Raw genomic sequence first — 21,118 nt, forward strand, 5'->3', positions numbered from 1 at the left:
AGAAAATATCATTGTTTACTTACTTTGTCTAATTTTGTTTAAATATTAATGATCACCAATAATTATAAAACGCTTGCTAAAATTCGATCCATGTGACGCATGAATCCATTCTCAAAAACCCGAAACTGCCCGAAGGCGCACGAATGCAAGCTGCGCGCTTGTCTCGCGAACCGCAATACGACGACAGCGCAGCCAACAGCCGTCAGTATCAAAGTGAATTCAGTCGCTTGAGAACGTTTGTAATTATAACATTCTAGAGTCGAATAAATTTGTTTCTGGGACAGCTAATTGCATAATAATAATAATAAGTTCAATAGTGCGCTATGTATTTATTAAGACACTCTTTTGAATAAGTTTAGTTTTGTAATTTAATCTTACGGTCGTGGAAGCAGCCATTTTCGTGCTACAATAAACTCATGCGAAGTAGAGAACACTTTTAGTATTTTATCCGTGGCGTGTGTTATATGTTAGTTATCAGTGAGGGGACATAACATATTTTTAGTGTTGATTTGTAACTTACTTGTAACAAATAAATAATAAAAACAAAATGTCTTTCTCAAAACAAGACGTGGATTTATCTTCCTCCGACAACCAAACCAAGGTCGAAGAAAGCACCGCCAATCAACATAATGACTCCGGCTTTTTATCCGGCAATTTAGTATCATCTGATGATATTTGTGATTCTTCTATCGAACAATCCAACCAGATGAGACTGGACAGTGGGATAATCGATGATATCAGGCTTGGGGAGACCTTTTCGAATTTGAGTCTTAAGGGTGCTAGTACAGATTTAAATGATTTTGACAAATTAAAATGCAGAGATTCCGAAACTAAATCATCAGTTCAGGAGCCATCTGTCATTGTGACAGATGAGGAAAAAGCACCCTGGGAGATATACTACCAACAGGATGAAGATGGCAACACGTGAGTATAATTGATAATTTTGACAGCTTTGATTATATTTAACTTAGCATTCCTATTTATATTTTAAAATGTTTATTCTATTAGTTATATTTCAATCCATTTTGCTAACTTTCATTCACTAATCCATCATCATACATAAATCCGCTTTTTCAATAGATATCAGCTTTGATATGGTTCTGTTCCATTGAATTATACCAAACGAATATCAATAGTAAATTAGTCATTATTTGTTTATGTATTTTTATGTCAATGTTATTATTTTGCTTCATTCAATACAACAATGTTCATAATTGTCGTTAATTTTCAAAAATATAATTGCTATAACGTTATTATTAACACTTTACTTTACTCTTATAAATTTGTTTTTGAATTTTGAATTTAACTTCACACTCAACGAAACTGTTGATGAAATAAAATAAGACGTTTTATTTTAATCGTATTTCTACTTACGTAACTAATTTATTTGGGTAAATTTTATGGGTATTTTATGTCATTTTTTTTATCTTTGTTTATAGAAATATTTCAAATGTTTGTCCTTCGGGCTATAAGATTTGTCAACACTTATGCGGGTTTTTGCTGAATTCTTATTTTATTTTTTATCGATTTGAAATATATTTTGAAGAAGTCAATATTATAAATACTGAATTTTGTTATTGAGGTACATATCAAAATACTTAATTATTAATATTCGTACTAATCGATCGTTAATCGAGTAGTTTTGTACATTGTTTTTAATATGATTAATTTAAATCATAGGTTCCCAAACATTTTTGTATCAAGGACCCCTTGCGCTTTACCATGGACCCTCTATTTACCCTATATCGATTTTCTAAATAAATTTTTAACTGTACTAAAATTTACTTTTAAATGTTTGAAGTAAAAAATACATGTTACCTGTATACATTTATTAATTTAAATTAAAATGACAACAAAAAATGAAGTAAATTACACTAAATGTTTAATTTCAACATTTCGCAACAATCTTGTAAGGTTTCATCTTACAACTCCTTGCTACTCTTTTGTTCTGTTTATAAATATTATATATGACTTTTTAAATTTTATTATATTTTTATTATAGATAGTATAATATGAGTAAATAGAGATAAACTATCGTGGACCCTATTTTAATTTTGTGGACCCCGAATTTTTTTTTGCTGACGTGGACCCCCTGAATGTTGGTATGGACTCGGAAGTACATATGGGGGGGAATCACTGATTTAAAGCAAATAAATACCTTCAGTTCTCCATATTTAAGACTAAAATTTTTCGTACTACTTTGTACGTATCAGATTTTAGTTATAAGAAATTGGAATTAAATAATTTTTCCGATCACATGAAATCTCTCAAAATAAATGGCTCAGGCCATTAAAACCTGTATATACTCGGAATCTTCTATTTAACTTCTGGTCAACATTGTGAATTCATTTGTTACGACTTTTTATAATGTCTATAACAGGTTTTCGTTAATAATATTGCTAAATTTTATTCGTCACAGGAAACGGAATAATGTAGCGAACCTTGGACACACGAACGAATTCATTTTGCCAAGACCTAACCTAACAATAATTGAGTTGAATACATGTTGAACAAAAAAAGTTCTTGTCGGTCTTTGAGCAACGATACATATTACGAAAGAGAAATATAATGAGCCCAAATAAAAGAGAAAAGTTGTAGTTTTGACTTGAACAATAGAATCTAATGCAGTTAAAGAAATCAGCGATATAATTTATAAATTTATATATTTGTTGTCCGAAACTTCATATGCTCGTACCCCAATGAATTAGAACGAAATTCCTAAATTTAGTTTCACATACTTTAGTCCTTATCAAATTTGAATGGCGATTTTACACATATGTTAAATTTGATTCTACTGCCTTTCAATCATATCATGGATTAAATATATAAATAGTAACCAGGTCTTTAATAGCCACTATTTAATGTCACCACATTCATGAATTTACCTATTAGCAAATAGTTCTCGGAACTTTGCTCATCTCCAATTCTTGGTTTTTTGCGTATATCGTAGATTTAATTCATTTATGCGCGGCAGAATAAAAAATCTCGAGAAACAAGTTTTCTATTAAATATTATTGGGGATCCCCAAAATTTATGTTCATAAATCTTGGAAGTCAAAGTCCTACATAATAAGAACAAAAAACGTATTCCTAATTAGTGCGCTGAAGTGTTTATTCATCATAGAATGACTTGCATAATTACATTTGGGCGCCGCTGAATTAAATTCGGCGGAAAAATCCAGTTTAAAATTATAAATTTAATGGGCTAAGATTTTGATTAAATCGTAAAAATTTCCTAATGGAATTTTGCAAAGAACTGATTTAAAATTAAAATTTAATAGTTGAATTTACACATCCTTCTAGACTTCTAAAGTTTCTTGTCCCTTTTGTGTGGGCGAACTCGTCTTCTGCACGCGCACTTTCGAATTTTTCCGAAATTCTCAAAAAGGGCGTACTTAGTGCCCTTGTCACTACAATATTAAAAGTATTTTCAACACCTGTTGTACCTGTATTTTTCTGGCCATTTGAATGCCAGACTTTATACCTGGACAGGTACCAAAACACCTGTTTTTCAAGAAAATGATTTGGAAGAAGACTTGATATGAAATAATGGCGCGATATGTTTTTGGTTCTAAAAATAACTGTGATTGCCTTATTAAGGATTTACGTATACAAATTCCTATATCGGAATCTTTTTAGCCGCGAGATCATCTCATCTTGGTGTCTAAAAATACTTCTGATTTGATCAGCGAGTAATAAAATTTTAACCCTAATAAATTAAGTATTTTATTGTCTTCGAGATTCTATATAAAGAACACACGCCACTATTACATATTTAAGAGCCTAAAAATAACTTATTAACCAATATGGACTTTTTTATTTTATTTCGCATATATACAGATCAATACGATGCAGTTTCTTCAAGGATGCACTACATGTGCTTTTACTTCTACAGATTTTATAAGGTTTATTATTACATCACAATTTTCACAAGTTATTATTACATAATGGTTATCAATTATCTATGCTATCAGGCAATTTGATTCGTTTATCACTTTAATATTTCAAAAGATGGGTTTTCAGCGTTCGCTAGTTTTATGATGAAATTTAGTCATGGAAATCCATGACCGAACTTCAAACGGTATTTCGCATGTCCAAATTAATCTGATCATCAAGCAAATCATCATTCTTATAAACATGAGTATACGTATTAGCGGATGTAAGTGTTCAAGTTCACGGTAATCAACTAATTTTTTAGTTGTATTTAGTCACATGCATTTTTTTCGGAACAAAGAACAGTTTAAGAAGAATTTCATTTCGAGATTTCATTAGCAAACTAGTGGGGCGCATGGCATCGCCGTCTAACAGATAAACATTGGTACGGAACCGATAGGAATGTAAACAAAATTTATACTTATTATTGAAATCTCTATAAAATATCTGATAATTTGATGTGCATATGTCTAATGATCATTTTTGACCCGCAAATGGCTTTTATTTTTACTTTTTTCATTAGATCTCCGAAACCGCTAGACCTGCTTTCATAAAAATTTTATCAATTCCTCATCTTGTCAATACAAGTAAAATGTTTTTTGAATTATTAAAATCGGACGCTCCGTTCTCTTAAAAACTGAGTTACCATTTTTGGCACTTTTTGCCCCGTATCTTCGGAACGGCTAGACCTGCCTTCGCCAAAAACTAATCAGCACGTCTCCTTATCAATACGAATCGAATGTTTTTTGAATTATTCAAATCAGTTGATCGGTGTTCCCGAAATCGTCGACGAAAATTTGTATCCGCACACACACACACATACATCCATTTTTTCTAAGTTATGCCAAAATATTCAGAAACGTTTGAAACGTAAAGATATATAAAAGTTTTCATTTTCGATTTTTTCATTTTCGAATAACTTATACCTTCTTCAAAAATTAGAGTAAATTATATAGAGTCATTGTATTGTACAATACTTATTTAGAGATTGGATTTTAATTATTTGAAAAGAGGTACTTGTTAGTCCCATACATTTTTTTCATATCTATAGGAAGGTTTTTGATGCTTATTTATGATTTAAATATAATTTTCTAGGTATATTGTCTCGCTGCTACCTAAACAGGTGTACCTTTCTAACAGGTGCCTATGTGATAATGGAATATGCAATTAATATTTAAATGGCTTTTGATTGACAATAAATAAATCTCTATTATTATAGTATAATGTAGAATTAATAGCAATATTAATAGCAATATCTATATAACATGCTTATTCTATTTTCGGAGAAACGGGATTGTATTGAAAGATGTCTATATAATTAATTTCAACTTTGATAATAAAAATCCGTGGTAGAATTTTTTGGAACATGATAGGTATAGAAAATGACTTATAAATCAATTATTAATTCAATTAATTTAATCAACAGGCAATTGCATTTGTCAATATTGGCTCGTATGACAGAGGCGTGCAAAGCAGTGATTGCAATGGCTCCTCATCCCTGTTTGCTGGATATCAGAAATGACAGTGTCAGGGCTCCATTACATTACGCAATAATCTTCAGGCAAGCTGAAATCGTCAGGTTGCTCCTGATCGCTGGAGCGGATGTAAGTTACTTACTATATACATACATTTTACTGACAATTTTCGTTATTATCAATTTTCATTGATTTTTCAAATTTAATTTTTAGGTGACAGTACAAGATAGATACGGAAATACCCCATTACATCTGGCTACACGTCTAGGGTATATGGATTGTGTGCAAGCCATAACATCACCAATCCAGGAAACAGAATGGGAGCAAGCTCAGCAGCTTTTCTTTGAAAGTGGACACCGTCATCCAGACACTTGCCCGCCAAAATGCCCGCTTTTGCCGCCAGATTTCGAACAATGGAACTACGACGGTAAGTGATAGTTTCAAAGACATTTGCGAACGAAAATTTGTGTAGCTCCTTTATATTATTTCAAAATATCGCATCTGGAACGTTTTACTGCGCATATCATATATTATCACTTGAGTCTCTCATTCATGGTTTTTCCAAAGATTATAAAACGGTTTCTTATTTTATGGATGTCGAATACATTCGTCTCGTATAAGTGTGTTCATTAGTGAGTTGGTCTTTCTATGTTGCTTAAAGCTTACAATAAACACAGTTCTATTAACGGAAAAAAACTTTTGCTCGAATCTAATTTGTTATCTAAAGTTATAAAATATTTTAGCGCAGTCGTAAAACCTAGCGAGCGTAGTTTATAGAACATCACTCGTTATCCAATGTATTTAATTTCATGAAAATGTATTTTGCACACTTACTTGCTTTGATTCTAAATATACTATAGTGATAAACTAAAAAATATTGGTTTGAACCCTAATGATTATTAATCATCAAATTGGAATACAATAAACGTTTTCTGTAGTAACTATATCATTTATCTGATATAAGTGACTTGAAGTGTTAATGATGTGAGAAATATTCAATATTTCAATTCATTTGTCTTATTTTAATAACTTACTTTATTATAAAATAAAAGAAATGCCAATGTGCATGAACTGACCTGATTACCATCAGAAGTTGCCAATAGTTCGTTTGAGTCCTAGGGCATCTAAACTGTAAGTCAACTTTGTCAAGAAATTTCTAAATATCCAGGAGCTGCGTATGAGTTTGAACCTAAAATTTATAAATTAATTTTATTGATTGCTCTTGAATTACAAACGTATTGATAAAAACACATTTGCAATAATGTTTTGTAATTTACTTTTGTTATTCATACTAATTATTTCTATGATCATTTCAATTTGCAAGATCAAAGCTTTGGGCATTGTTATAATTGGGTCATGCATAAAACAACGATGCATTTAAATCAAGCAAATGAAACATAGAAAAGAAATTATTCAGCCGGAAAACTTATAAAATTAGCGCGACATAAATAGATCAAATAAATTCAGGACAGATGTTTTCTTGGCTTCCAACATTCAAGATTCTCACAAAACGAAAGCAAATATAGGTTTTCTATTTGACACATGCATTTGTATAGACGGCATTCTAGACAGACTAACTTTCCTTGGCACAGCTACTGTACTTGGAGTAAATTATTCGCACTTTTGTATAGTTTTTTATTTACAAGGTTGGGATATTTACATACTTTGTAGAAGCATTTACTCCGTAGCAGGTTGTAATAGGTACTCGAGTTTTTCTTGACCTACTTAATTTAAAATTTCAGACCTATGAAATTTCAAAGCTCATATGAAAGATGCTACAGTCTTCATGGTTTCTATTGAAGATGTTTTTTAATAGTTTGCAGCTAACTGTTTTATCTAATTATCAAAACATTTATGGTTTATCATTTGGAATCCGATTTTCGATGCCCATTGTGAAATTCCCAATCGCCAGTAATTAATACAGGTATTTTGCGTATAATTCACTTTGAAGAAAAAATAACGTTATACACTACCAATCTAGAATAGTACATCGCATTAGTATTTCAAGGCCGTAGTAATAATTTAAAATTGTTTAAGGTTGGGATTACCGAATGACTTAATACGCCACTGGAATTCTCCAGAACTTTCACATTCTCTTATTTACATTACTCTCATTACCATTAATATGATGAGTACAGAAAACGCGATGATGCGCTTTTTGTTTTGCTATTAATTATTCAAAGAAACTAATGAGCATTTGCAAATTCTGATCACAATAAAATGAGCACGTGTGCAAGTTGGTTTTTCTATATTCGAATTGCGCGTCCGCTTATTTGCTATGCAAATTGATGTCATTGCAATTTATTATAATCAAACGAGTACTAGTATTCGTGATTGATATAGATTGATTACATTGTAATAGTTAATATGATTCAATAATTAGTACCGTTGCTATAATTTAATATTTGATGGAGTAAATGACTGAAAATTATGCTGTTCTACATGGTGATGAACACGCTACTGGAACAGATCATCGTCCAAGTATTTTATGTATGAATTCAAGCTATATTTCAGTTTTTGAGAAACCAGCCTGATCGCAGACAATCAAATCATAATTTAAGTAAAAGTATTTACCATTATTTCAAGTTGTAGGACATAGGTCTACCTGAATCTGAAACCATGATGTTTCAGATTCCAGCGTTTGCCATCAATTTGGGGAATATTTTCCTCATTTGTAGGTTCCGGCATAACATTTATGCCAGCATCTTTTACTATTTCGAGTCTAGTAATTTCTACACGTGCATTAAACGTGTGCAATACAAAGGATATTACATTTATGAATCGTCTGTAAGTTATTTGAAGCCAAATGGTATTTATAGCCCAGTCTGTACTGATGGGCGCAGACCGTCGCATACCAAGCAAAGTTATTCGAAGTCTGTTTCTGTAGACATCGCGTCATTTGGGGAATACCATGCCTTAAAATACACTCCGGCACAAAAATATAATTGCGTTTTCAAACCGGACAACTAGAAATAAAGTGACTATTCTAAATTTTATACGATGAAGGTGTGTATTTTAGAATAAAATGTCGAGGACATACAGTGTCATGGTTAGTTGTAATGAATAATTCATTCTAATTAATTTAATTTGATGAAACTCCGATTAATAATATATCAGTTTAGCAATTTTTACATCATTTGTAGGCTTGATGGTAAATTTATAATTAGTTTTTTCTAGATAATATTTGAGATGCTAGCTTGCCAAAGTAGAATTTTGTTACTTGTTATACCAGATTAAGGAGCACAATTAGTGTGAAATTTTTAAAAAATCGAATTTTCAATTTTACCATATTTCGATAGTCTATACCTTTAAAAATAACATACCAAAATTTTAAATTGATATCTGAAATAGTTTTTGAGTCACAGCCATTTAAAGAGTATATATAGTATATAGTATAACGATCATTTTATCTTTACACGCGTTTTTCTCGAAACTGCATTTACCGAATTTGCTGCAGTGATTACTCAAAAACAAATGATCCGATCACTATCGATTTTTTTTTACATGTTCTATATATATTTCTCCGTAAAATGAACTATCGATTTTTTGATCGGATCAAAAATCGAATTTTGGCAGTCCAAAAACGACCAAAATTTTAGGTAAAATTCGACTTTTTTTTAAAACGCCGCAATTTTGTCAATTTTTAATTATTTTTTTTTATCGTAGGTCATTTTACAGACAATATTATCTAGTTTAACGAGAGTTTTTTTTATATTTCATCCACGTAGAAGGCCGGAATTACTGCAGCAGTAAAGGCCCTTTTTTGCGCGCCGTTGGAGATCGATGATAACTTAAAAAATATTTAATTTTTTTCTTCAAAAGTTTTACTATGTATTCTTAAAACTGTGTAAATATATTCTTGAAATTTTGATATGATTGATATAGTATTTTTTTTTTAATATAAATTCCCAAACATCACCTCTTTAAGGCGGTTACACTAGTTGTGCACCTTAATGCATCTATTTAAAAAAGTTTTATGCTAAATTTATTTATATTGAAGATATTATAATATAATTGTGCTTTAGGCAGAAAGAACGTTCTGTGTTTTCCTGAGATGTATTTTTTATTTAGAAGAAATAGAAATCAGAAATAACCATTTGTCGCAACTAAATATAATATGAAGTCATCGCATTAAGTATGACGGTGGAAAACCAGATGCTCATAAGACTTCTAGGGAATTTTAAAACGTCGTTAGTATTGAAAGCATTCAACACATACAAAAAACCAAGTGACGGAAATAGTCTAAAAAATCTCTTCTTCTCCTATATGTATGACGTCTGTACCATCGGTGGTCCAGCTTTTACTACTTTGTAGTCGCTTTTGACGTTATATATAAGTTTGTAAATACAAATCTTGCTGGACGTGTTGAACGCTTCTCTTTTGAAATCTGGCATCGTGCACTCATTTCAGATAAAAATATTCAGAAAAGTAAATAATATTGTAATAAATTATGGTTACACGTAAACTATGACGCAAATGAGTCGAGGGTCACTGATGTGCGCCTGAAATAAAATTGTAGAGGTCAACAGTTTATGGAGAAAAAATCTGAAATCTTGTTAGATTTCGGTGATAAAATCTCAGACGTAATGTTTGATAAACGAATCGTTTATAAATTTAAAATTGATTTTGTAAAATTCAAAATAATATTATTACAATTATTTTAATAATTGCACCTTGTGGTAAATAAATACAATATAAACAAGATTATGCAGATTTGAAATTATGATGCTTCATGCCAAATTATTGTAAGATTTTTAAGTCTCTGCAGTAATAATTAAATTTTAATAATACACTACACTTGTGTTATAGTGACATAAAAATACATTACGAGAACTATTTAGAATTACCCTAAATATCGTTGCCGTTTAACGCTTTTGAAAGACTGGGCCAATAAACTTAAGTAATTTTGAACCAATTCCTTTTTTTATCATTTTGATCAACCCTACCATCTCAAAAAGCGCCAAGGCGCATTCCTCTACGAAAATAAAACCGGCTACTCTCAAAATAAACATTGGCGGAAAATAGCTTTTCCCGTTTTCGTGACCGCATTTGGTAAGGCGTTCAGGCATTGGCTAGCTCTATGACTAGACACAGTGCATAAACATAAATTTATTAGCGATGTGTATATGAAAAAGTTGCCAAAATTTCAATTACATGTGCACGTAATCACTGTCACATGATTTCTTGTAGTAAATGAGTATAAAAGTCGAGACGAGATTATTGCCAAGATGTCTCATATTCGCCGAAGATTACAATAAGATGTCCCGGAATGTTTGTCTGCGACAAATATTTTGGATTTTGTGTTGAAGCCGTGGCCTAGTTTAAATAAATTAAATTTATTCTGATTTTGATTAATCTGCATATAACTTTCTTTTGATTTTTTTTTGTTATTAATCTGGTTCGATTTGATATTCAGTTTTAATTTAATGCATTCGTTAATTGAGTGAATTAATTATAGTAAAGTTTAGGTTAAATAAATTCTATGATTTTTTTTAGAATATATATATATATATATATATATATATATATATATATATTTATATATATAAGTTTTCACTCAAAATTTTCTTCACAAGAAGTATACAAAAACTACTGATTATATATGGTACTATGTATATATCTATATTGTTGACTATTATAAAAGGCTCAGACATCGTGGCGCCTTACAAATGATTTTATTTCATAATACACTCTTTGGTCCCTTAAAACTTTAATACCTGTTCTAAAAGGATGTTTATTATAATCCGATTATTAGCCTGAGTGCATCTTCGTAATACTTTTTCAAAAATTATATTAGAATTCTAAGAAGATTAATTTATTATTGCATTCTTCATTCCTTATGATATTTGCAGATTTGATTAGAAGAGAACTTATTATAACAAAGACAATTATTATTATTAACCCTTAAAGGGAACTTAGATGGAAATCACTATTTACCATATTGCTGAGCGATTATATATTCAATAAAATTTTACTGACTTCTAAATAGAGTTCATTCGACTCAATTATGCGATGCATCTCTAATTTTCTTATGAAATTGAAAATAACCGTTTTACATCACTGGTTTTAATAAATATACAAATAAATCGTCAATTTTTTTAGCGTTTACTAAGTATTTTAAATACAAGCTGGTGCTAATATTCTCTTCAATACATATTTGGATGCATGGAACATATGTTCGGCAAATGGAACAGATTGCACAATATTCATTATACTATCATCACAATGCACACAAACACGTAATACAAGTATGAACAGTTTTTTTAAATATATTGTCAGAAAAACCCGCGGAATTCCCGGCACAAGACGAAGAGCAATATAATACAAGCAAATGTACACAATTCAAAAATTCACACATGTAATATAATATATACATATAATATGTATATACAGTTTTGTATAAACCTACAAATGCAGGTGCTATGATATAACTTTATATATTATATGCTCAAAGACTCCAAGATGTACTTATAAGAAAACTAACATCTAAAAAATTGGTAATAATTTTCAAAAAATTATAAATATTATTATACATAACACTGTACTAGCAACAATTCAAAATATCTTTGCTTTATAATTTGTGAGAATTTGATAGAAGCTATAGGCATATCTTTCGGATAAAATTTTTCATATACTCAACGTGCAGTCTGATAGTATCTCATTTATTTTCAACATGTTTGATAACTAATAGCAAATAATTATCAATTTATCTACTGATCAACTTAAACTTTATATCTATTTGTAATCATAAATTTCCCCGAACTAAATCAATATCGTATGATTCTGTATATCCGCATTAGAGAATAATTAAAAAAAAAACAAATTATTGTTTGAGTGCCATTTTGATATCTACAAGTGGTCTTTTTATCACACTATGATCACACCTATCATTACCGATAATTAGTTATCTTAGCTCTATGCTAAAACTTCCACTATTACGTCTCCATGCTATGCTAAAAAAACTCCAATATCAGACAATTATAGAGTAATTAATATTTTCCCAAATATGTTATCACAAATATAGACGAGCTCTACCAGAAAATTTTACTGTATTTCATAAAAACCGGGAAGTTTAAAAATTATGTTTGTTCTTCACAACAATTTCGCTATTATTTTCTATCACAATTTAAATTATTAAAGTAATCGATGATGATTTCAATAAACACATAACTATGAACAATTATAGGCCTGAGCTTATTTCTATTTGTTGATGTAATTCATCAGAAATTTACTGCAAATTGTGGTTGCGGTCGCGGGTTTTCTTTGTTCCGCAAATATATTAGTACAAAAATCTTAGAATTGTAACGAATTCTTCATAAATGAAATAACCGTTGAAATTGAGTTTGTTGGAATGCATTTCTGTAAAATCCTTAACTTGAATACATAAAATAATAAATATAGCAACTTATGACGATTCTGTACAATAATTGTTGAAATTCATTGAATAAATTTTCTATATATTGAAAATTTATATAAAACCAAGCTAAAACTTATTCTTCATTCGATATATCTAATAATTAATCACAGCATCCTTCGGATCAACATTTTTTTGATAATCTTTGTGACCAAAGAAATGATTGCATTTTGTGAAATTAGAATTGTTGATTAGTATTCAATATCAACCTATTCAAGTAGGAAAATTATAGTTTTGTCATAAAGATCTGAACAATAAATTGACAATGATTATAATTGTAATTCTACTTTTTGAGTATTGAACTCTGTCATTCATTTTATTATAATTTTATAGCGTCGAAAAAAACTAATTAAAGTTGTAATTTCATTTGATACTGATACATGCTTACTGGTTTCCTTTCACTTACAAAACGCAAGTCATAAGTCTAATTGTCAAAATTCTTTTATAATCAATAAAATGCAAAATCACGATTTAAAATGACTGAAATCAAAGCGGTAGTTTCGGTTAAACCCGTCTATGTAAAAGTCATACATAGCAAAAAAATAGAGTTGCGGATAGACGGAATTGCCGAACGTTTTTTTATAAGTTTTGCTATTTTACGAATTTTGGAGTTGATTTGAAACCACAGTAATTTTTTTAGTTCGAGTGAACAATTTGTATTTATTGAAGATCGGAAGTAAATGACCACAGGCCTTAACTTTGTGCGCTTGACATTGACCGACTTCTACGAAAATCTTTCAAATGTTGCCATTACATATATATGATTAATAATTTCGCAGTAAATGAATGAGTGCTTTACGGTTATGAACACGTGTTGTCTGGGGCGAATAAAACGGTACAATTATATTTTTATTTGCACGTTCGATTTTATAATTAATAAGTTGTTTTTTGTCTATCCATCGAATTTTATAATATTTATTTTAAACAGAGATTTCTAGCAAAATACACAAGGAATACATTTTGATTAGAAATTAGTAGATACCCAACGTTGCATGTAAGAATATGACTTATATTCTTAGAACATACTCTGTTGTATGTGTCTATTAATTTCTAATCAAAATGTTTTCGTTGTGTATTTTGCTAGCAATCTCTCTTTCCTTATTATATTATATAGGAACTTTATAAATTGATCATTAATTGTTGCTAGTTATCAAAGTTATGTATAATATATGGGCCAATTCAACTGTGCAGTGAAAGAGACCAATGTTATGGCAAGACTGTGTTACGTTTTTGCGTTTTTCATATAAAATGGTACTAAAAACTGTAAAAATGGCATGTGGTTGGTGTGCAGTCAGGCGTTTCAAATAGAAAACCTAACTTATAAAACTCACCAACGTTAGAAAAAAGAATCTTATCATAAGTGCATCTTTCTGATGTGTCATAAAAATGGAACTTTTCACATAATATATGTGAGAAGTTGCATTTTATGTGTAAAACGCCTGATTCCACAGCAAATAGATAGTATTTTTAAAGATTTCAGTACCATTTTATATGAACAATGCAAAAAAGTAACATAGCCTTGTCATAACATTGGTCTATTTTACAGCAGAATTGGTCCAATAATCGCTGTAAAATATGAAACAGCTAATTTTATGCATGTCATATTTTTCTTGTACCGAAATGTTTTACCTCTGTCAAATATTTTGGGTCGTGGCCCAGTTTTAAATAATTTTATATATTTTTTTCTGAATTCGTTATTATTTTCTTTCATTTTTAGTTTTCATTTAAATATTAAATTCTCATTAATTAATTCAATTCAATTAAAATAATTCACATTAAAGTTTGAATATGAATACCAGCTTATTCTAGTTTCAGTACTGTTTTAAATAGCATATTTCCTTTTAATTGTTATTCAGACAATAATTAAAGTTGCACCTATCTCCACAACAGTTTGTTCCCATGCCTCAATTAATCATTTGCAAAAAAGTAGACAATTAATTTAAAAGTAAAAGTTTAATTAGATGATGTCATAGACGTACATGAAAAATGACACACTTTTTTATTAAGACTTACATATTATATTTTTTTACCAATAAAGAGTATAAAAGATTTCGAAATAGCCAGTAATAATAAATTACCGATTGGCATCGTTAGATAAAAGGCAATAAAGTTTCTCCGTGGTACTTCAAACAATGCGTACATTATTTATCAGCACGTTGTCGGGTTTTCCAAAAATAATTTCATGGTGTATTCGTTTGCCACAATGAACCATAATGACTAACAGAAATAAATTGTGTTGAGTATTTTTCCTAAGTTAGAATAATACAATTCATTCTTTTATAATCAAATTTATAATTAACAATTTCGTCATTTGGGATGTGTAGATGTTAGTACCATATAATGTACCTCTTAGATTTTTTTTAAAATTTATGACGCTTTATATATGGTGTAAAGTTTTTTATTACATTATTTATTTATTTAAAGTTGTTTTATTGCGTTTATTTGGTTACTTCGTGTTTTAGAGGACATTCAGTAATTTGATGTAACCGTTCTACAAAAACAAGTTCTTTTGTTATCGGCTCATTTATTTTGGATCCAGGTAACGACAAGAGCAATTATTACAGAGGTCGAAATAGACGCAAGTAGACAACATATCACCTCATTCTAGTTATTTTATGAATAATGCATTATTTAAAATAATGTGACAAAGTCCTTATCAGCTACGTGGTGTCCTTCAGATAAAGGAAAACATGGCGAAAATACAGGTGTCGCCACGGCGCAAAACGATTAGTTTTATTGTATCAATCGGCTTGGGTTTTCCACAAGGCTATTTTGTCCCTGCTCTCTAATAATATTGTTTTATTTTCAATATTTACCTAGATATGTGTTTAATTAATCAAATTGTATATAGATAATGTTGTGGACACTTGGTCGTATCTCGATTCTCTCGAATCGCAATTAGACGATATGAAATTTTGAGCAAACATAACTCGCGTAAATAAATACTCATGAGGGAGATATCTGATCGTACATTTGCTTTAATCATAAATATTGGAAAATTTTATTAGATGTTCCATTGAATTATTTTGTTAAGCGGTGTTGCTATGCGGTGCTCTGCTCAGAAATATCCTAAGATCACAAGAGTCTTATTGAATGAGCTTTAAGTTTGTGAAAGTTCAAATTTAGACCTCTCATGTTTTGATTTTTGAAATATGTAAAGTTATTGTATTTTGTTATTTAAAGATAATATTGTAAACAATTATACGATATTATTTCTACATGCGTCATAACAATAATACTAGTGATGGTAAAAAATCCAACATTACTCATAGACGTTTTAATACGTACTTTGGTTCAGAGGTGTTCAATTGATCATCATTTTTAATTGACTAAACTGATAAAAAAGTAGGACATGGATCATGCAATAAGAAACTTGGAAACTATTACCCATTTGAAACTACATTTGTATGTTAATAATTTCAACTCTTTCATAGTAATTTAAGTAAAAGTTATATACGAGAAACATAAATACGGTAAAATCTGGCCATGACAATATTTATGCTTTATCGGTTAAAAATAAGAAATCGTAAAATGTAATGTAAAAAGTATAAAATGTAATGTAAAAGTGTAAAGTAGTTATTGTATAGTTTGCTACGTAAAATAAAACAAACAAAAATATTCCATTGCTACAAACTAAGTAAATAAGAAAAATAGTATTTAGTACCTATAAAAATCATAGTTCAATCTTAAGATGAGGAGCTTGCCATAATTTAAAACACGCTTATAAACAACTGGTTGTAAATAAATAATTTATTTCAATATCAGTTGAAAATATTTATCAGCATATCCCATGTGGAATTGATTCATCTGTTTATACGGAAAATTATTTAAACTAAAAAACATCATCATTAGCACTTCCCCTTATATGTAAACGGCAAAAAACTAACGCTAAACAATAGTGAATCATCTCATTGCTCTCCTAGATAGTAATGAAATTGGTATTTGCGATCTATAAAAAATGACAGCATACTACTAAAACCTGTTATGCAAAACGCCCTATTATTTATGTATTTTTGTTGAGAAATTTGAATATTTCATTTTGTATGAATACAATATATGTGAGCATGTATATATATATATATATATATATATATATATATATATGCGTTTTTATGGTGTCTAATTCCTGGTGGTTAAGCCAATACACGATGGGATACATACAAAATTACATCATTTACACTTATACATTTACAAGATCATACTTCTGAATAGTATGATTTAACGAACTTCCATGAAGGCGTCTATAAAATGTGTTAATCTGTGCGTTTAATTTAAAACAATAAGAAGGAACTTTTTAGCTCAACGTTTTACTAATTATAATTTGAACAATAAAGTTATATATATATATTGTAAGCCTAACCGCTTAATTCCAATTTAACATCAGGATGATCATCAATGGAAACAATTTTACATTCATTAACTATTTACTTTGATACTCTAATAGTCTTACACCAATTCCACCATCCAATCTTACGTAAATCTTATGTCAATATCTGAAATATTTTTTAAACATGTTTTTTTTTTAATTTCAGGCGAAGTCTGTATACATATGGCTGCTAAGGATAGGCATTTTGATATCATTCGTCACCTGGTTTGGTATGGAGCTGACATTAATGCAAGGGTAAGTTTCCTATTAACTTTATAGATTTTAGTTTTAAATAAGACATTAATTCCAGTCTTATTTAATAACATGATATAACTTCAATATCCCAAATTAATTGAAGATTGCCTAACAATAATATTACAAAAACTATATATTGAGTGAAATCAAATTTCAATTTATTGCACTAGATCAATCAGCAATATTTGAACCATATCGATATTACACAAAGGTTAAACAAGTACATGGAGCTAATGAATAATTCTTATTATAGGAAGGAAAATCTGGATGTACGATTCTCCATCAAGCAGTAAAAAATAATGATAGACCATTTGTAGCTTTCTTATTAAACGAATGCCCTAAATTAGAGCTTGAGACTGAAACATATGCAGGAAGAACAGCCTACCAGCTTGCTACAGATAAGGTAAGGCACAAAAATTTATTAGAGAAAGAATTTGTTTTTTCTATTTACTATAATTGTATCATATAACAAAATATAGTATATAAATAAAGTAGTATCATACACACTATAGTTTTGCACTCTATAGTTAAAATTTTTTACGTTAAACTATCTTAATATAAAGTTTAAAATCTGTAACTAATATAATTTCTTTGTTCACAGGAAATTATGTCAATGCTAGAAAGTAAAGGAGCTATACCACTAGAACATTCAGATGATGAATTTTCAGATTCAGATGACCAGGAGGTATGTATTTAACATTTTTGCAAAATATATATTAGTCAAAAATATATCAAAGATAACTCAATGATATATGAATCTAAATTTTTCATACAAAGTAGAAAATATAATTTTGCAATTGACTTCAAAAGACTTTCATAATAACTTTGAAAACGCTTAGATTTTATTGTTTTTAGGAAATTGAACCATTAAGTTTTTATGATCACGATTTGAATACTAATATTAATTTTTATTTTTTTCTTTACAGATGTCGAGTAGTAGTACACAAAAATTATACAACAACCATAATTTTCAAACGAATGCAATCAACGTAGCATAATTTCGATCCTTAAGAATTTAGGAAATAAATATAAAATTACATATTATAATTTATAAGATTTAAGAGAAACTGTACAAAATTGGAGTATACAGAATATATATGTCGATATATATTCAAATATCTCCAGTAATAATAAGACATAGACTGATAATAAAAATATTGTGAATATTGAAAATGTGGATTCGGAAATGAATAATTAACTGATAGAGGATATTTCATAAAATCAATTGATCTATATCTTCAAATGAAATGAAATACAAATTCACATGTGCAATGGATCAATATTTTTATCTTAGGTTCTAATATCCTAAAAATAACTGTTATAGTTTTTAAATAATTTCTGCTACTATTGCTGTGTCTATTCTTGCATATGCATGCATGTATATTTTAATCATTTAAAATAGATAGAAAAATTATATTTGTAATATAGATTTAGGAATTCCAAAAGTTAAAAATTAAGCTTTATGGCTATTAACACGAAAAAGATGAATAACAAACATAATGTGCCTTAAATAAAACATTATTTGTCAAAATAATGTTATTTGACAAAATATAGCAGAAACAAATCGATGACTGTCGCTTGTTCAGTAATTTTTATATTAAAAATTACGCGTTTCTTTACTATATTTTGCAAATAATACAAAATAAAATGGATATTAGATTGTAATTGTATACATAAAGTTATATTATAGTTTCTATTTATTACTGAAATTTAGGATAAGTTGATATCATGAAGAATAATTTCAATCAAACAAAATAAATGATTCAAACTGAAATATGCTCTCACTGGATGATAATTTAAGCCATAAATTTAATGCATACTTCATAAAAATTTGTGTACTTATGACAAAATTTCACAATACATGAAAAAGTGATTTATAATTGAAGCCAGTGATTTTTGCGAGCTAGATTGTTTGTTTAGTTTGATGTGAACTAATAATAATCTATTTTTTGTACCGTATATTTATCATATCATTGTAAATACCAAATCATAATAGTAAATATTTCAAATGAAATATCTAAAGAAATATATTGCTGTAAGAATGTTTAAAGTAAGAAATAATGTCGTTAAATGTTATTGGATTTATGAATAAATGTTGTAATAACATCAAAACTGTGATTTAATCCTGTATACAAATTATGCATTTAGAACATATTATTAATATTCACAATATAAATATCTAAATAATAAGAACATGTTCATATTTTAATTTTTTATATTCATTCTCATATCATAAGAATTCTCAGAAATATTGATGCATACTAAATTTAAGCTTTTTGCTTTTGTGCTTGAATTTACAAATTTTTTCATAATAATTTCTACCTTAACTAAGTTAACAATTCCAAGTAAGTTTTTTGTGAATATATTAATTTTTTAGTTAAGTTGTATTTTGCTAAACCGCCGTTATTCCTAATTCCAGGATATAATTTGACTCGTGACATTATGGGAACTGTACACTATTCTGTAGTAGCCCTCGATGCATATATTTTTGAATATAATCACTTGATAAATGTGTTTGAATAGTTTATAAAAAATATGGTTATTCAAATAATAATACTCGATGTAATCCTAAACACTTATCTAATAAATTTTTTTGAAAATCTGAAGAATATAAGAAGTTAAAAAACTTTCGAAACAAAAATATTATAAAAGCTGCACTCATTTCAAACATGTCAAAAATATTAACATTCTTCACTCACTTCAATCCCGTAAAAAATTATTAGTACTAGTCATTATCAATACTTAAAGTTTATCATAAAAAAATAAGTCAAATGAAAAATATGAAAGCATAAACTTAGTAGTCCATAATCAATCTTAAATCTTCATAAATATTTAAAGTAACAGGTCATAAACAATAAACTAGAACAAAAATATAAATTTTAAGCAAATATGAAGTTGGAAGTCAAACGTATATTTAAAGAATATCAAATTGACAATGCCTAATTGTCTAAACTAGCTTAAATCAAATTTGATTGGAAATTTTATATATTTTCGAACATTTGAAAATAGATGAAGTACCATTACAACGTTTTTTAAAGCCTTTTCTAGGACTTTGAGTGATTATTTATTTGGAGCCATTGATCTTTGAAAAACATGAAAATAAGTGATTTATTTTAACAAAATCGAGCCCTTTTTGAAACAGATGATAACTGGGGATGAAAAGTGGCTTACATACAACCTCTAATTATCATTTGTTTAGTCCTTCAAAAATTTTTTTTGACTGACATTAAAAAATGACATTAAAAATGGCATAAAGCGAATTGCCCTCACGCTGTCAAAACATTATTAATAATAAATGCAAATATTTTATTAATCTTTTTAAATTTATTTTAAAATATAACCCATAGCATAGTTTCAAGAGGATTTAATAATACAATTATTATAAATATAATATGAATAAATTACGGTATATAGATAAAGGATAGTTGGCCAAGAATTAGAGAACAGTCTTCTATAGCACTATTGCAAAGTTTAAATATGAACATAAAAGTACAGATAAATTATATTATTTAATAAAGTTAATTGGCGATAGAAAAAAATAGATTTAATCCACAAACGGACAAAATTGTCCGGCAGACATAATAATTTAATAAATTAAGATATATTCTTGGGCCAAATCGAAAACAAAAATTTTTGCACATCTTCACGATTTAAAGGTTTCTGAATATTTCAGAAA

At 28.8% G+C, this 21,118-nt stretch overlaps 1 protein-coding gene across 1 annotated transcript; it reads left to right on the top strand.

Annotated features, from left to right (window-relative positions):
• Window positions 1–204: 204 nt before the first annotated feature.
• Window positions 205–18,951, top strand: LOC113385240 (NF-kappa-B inhibitor cactus-like). The gene is made up of 7 exons (XM_026623073.1): window positions 205–924; window positions 5,359–5,536; window positions 5,621–5,834; window positions 17,354–17,442; window positions 17,696–17,845; window positions 18,044–18,127; window positions 18,369–18,951. Exons 1-7 carry the CDS (start codon window positions 548–550, stop codon window positions 18,438–18,440), a joined length of 1,164 nt encoding a protein of 387 aa, XP_026478858.1. The 5' UTR covers window positions 205–547; the 3' UTR covers window positions 18,441–18,951.
• Window positions 18,952–21,118: the final 2,167 nt, after the last annotated feature.

The sequence above is a fragment of the Ctenocephalides felis genome, unplaced genomic scaffold, assembly GCF_003426905.1.
Source record: "Ctenocephalides felis isolate EL2017-DRISC unplaced genomic scaffold, ASM342690v1 CF-g0.4_SCAFFOLD_03571, whole genome shotgun sequence".
Lineage (NCBI taxonomy): Eukaryota > Metazoa > Arthropoda > Insecta > Siphonaptera > Pulicidae > Ctenocephalides > Ctenocephalides felis.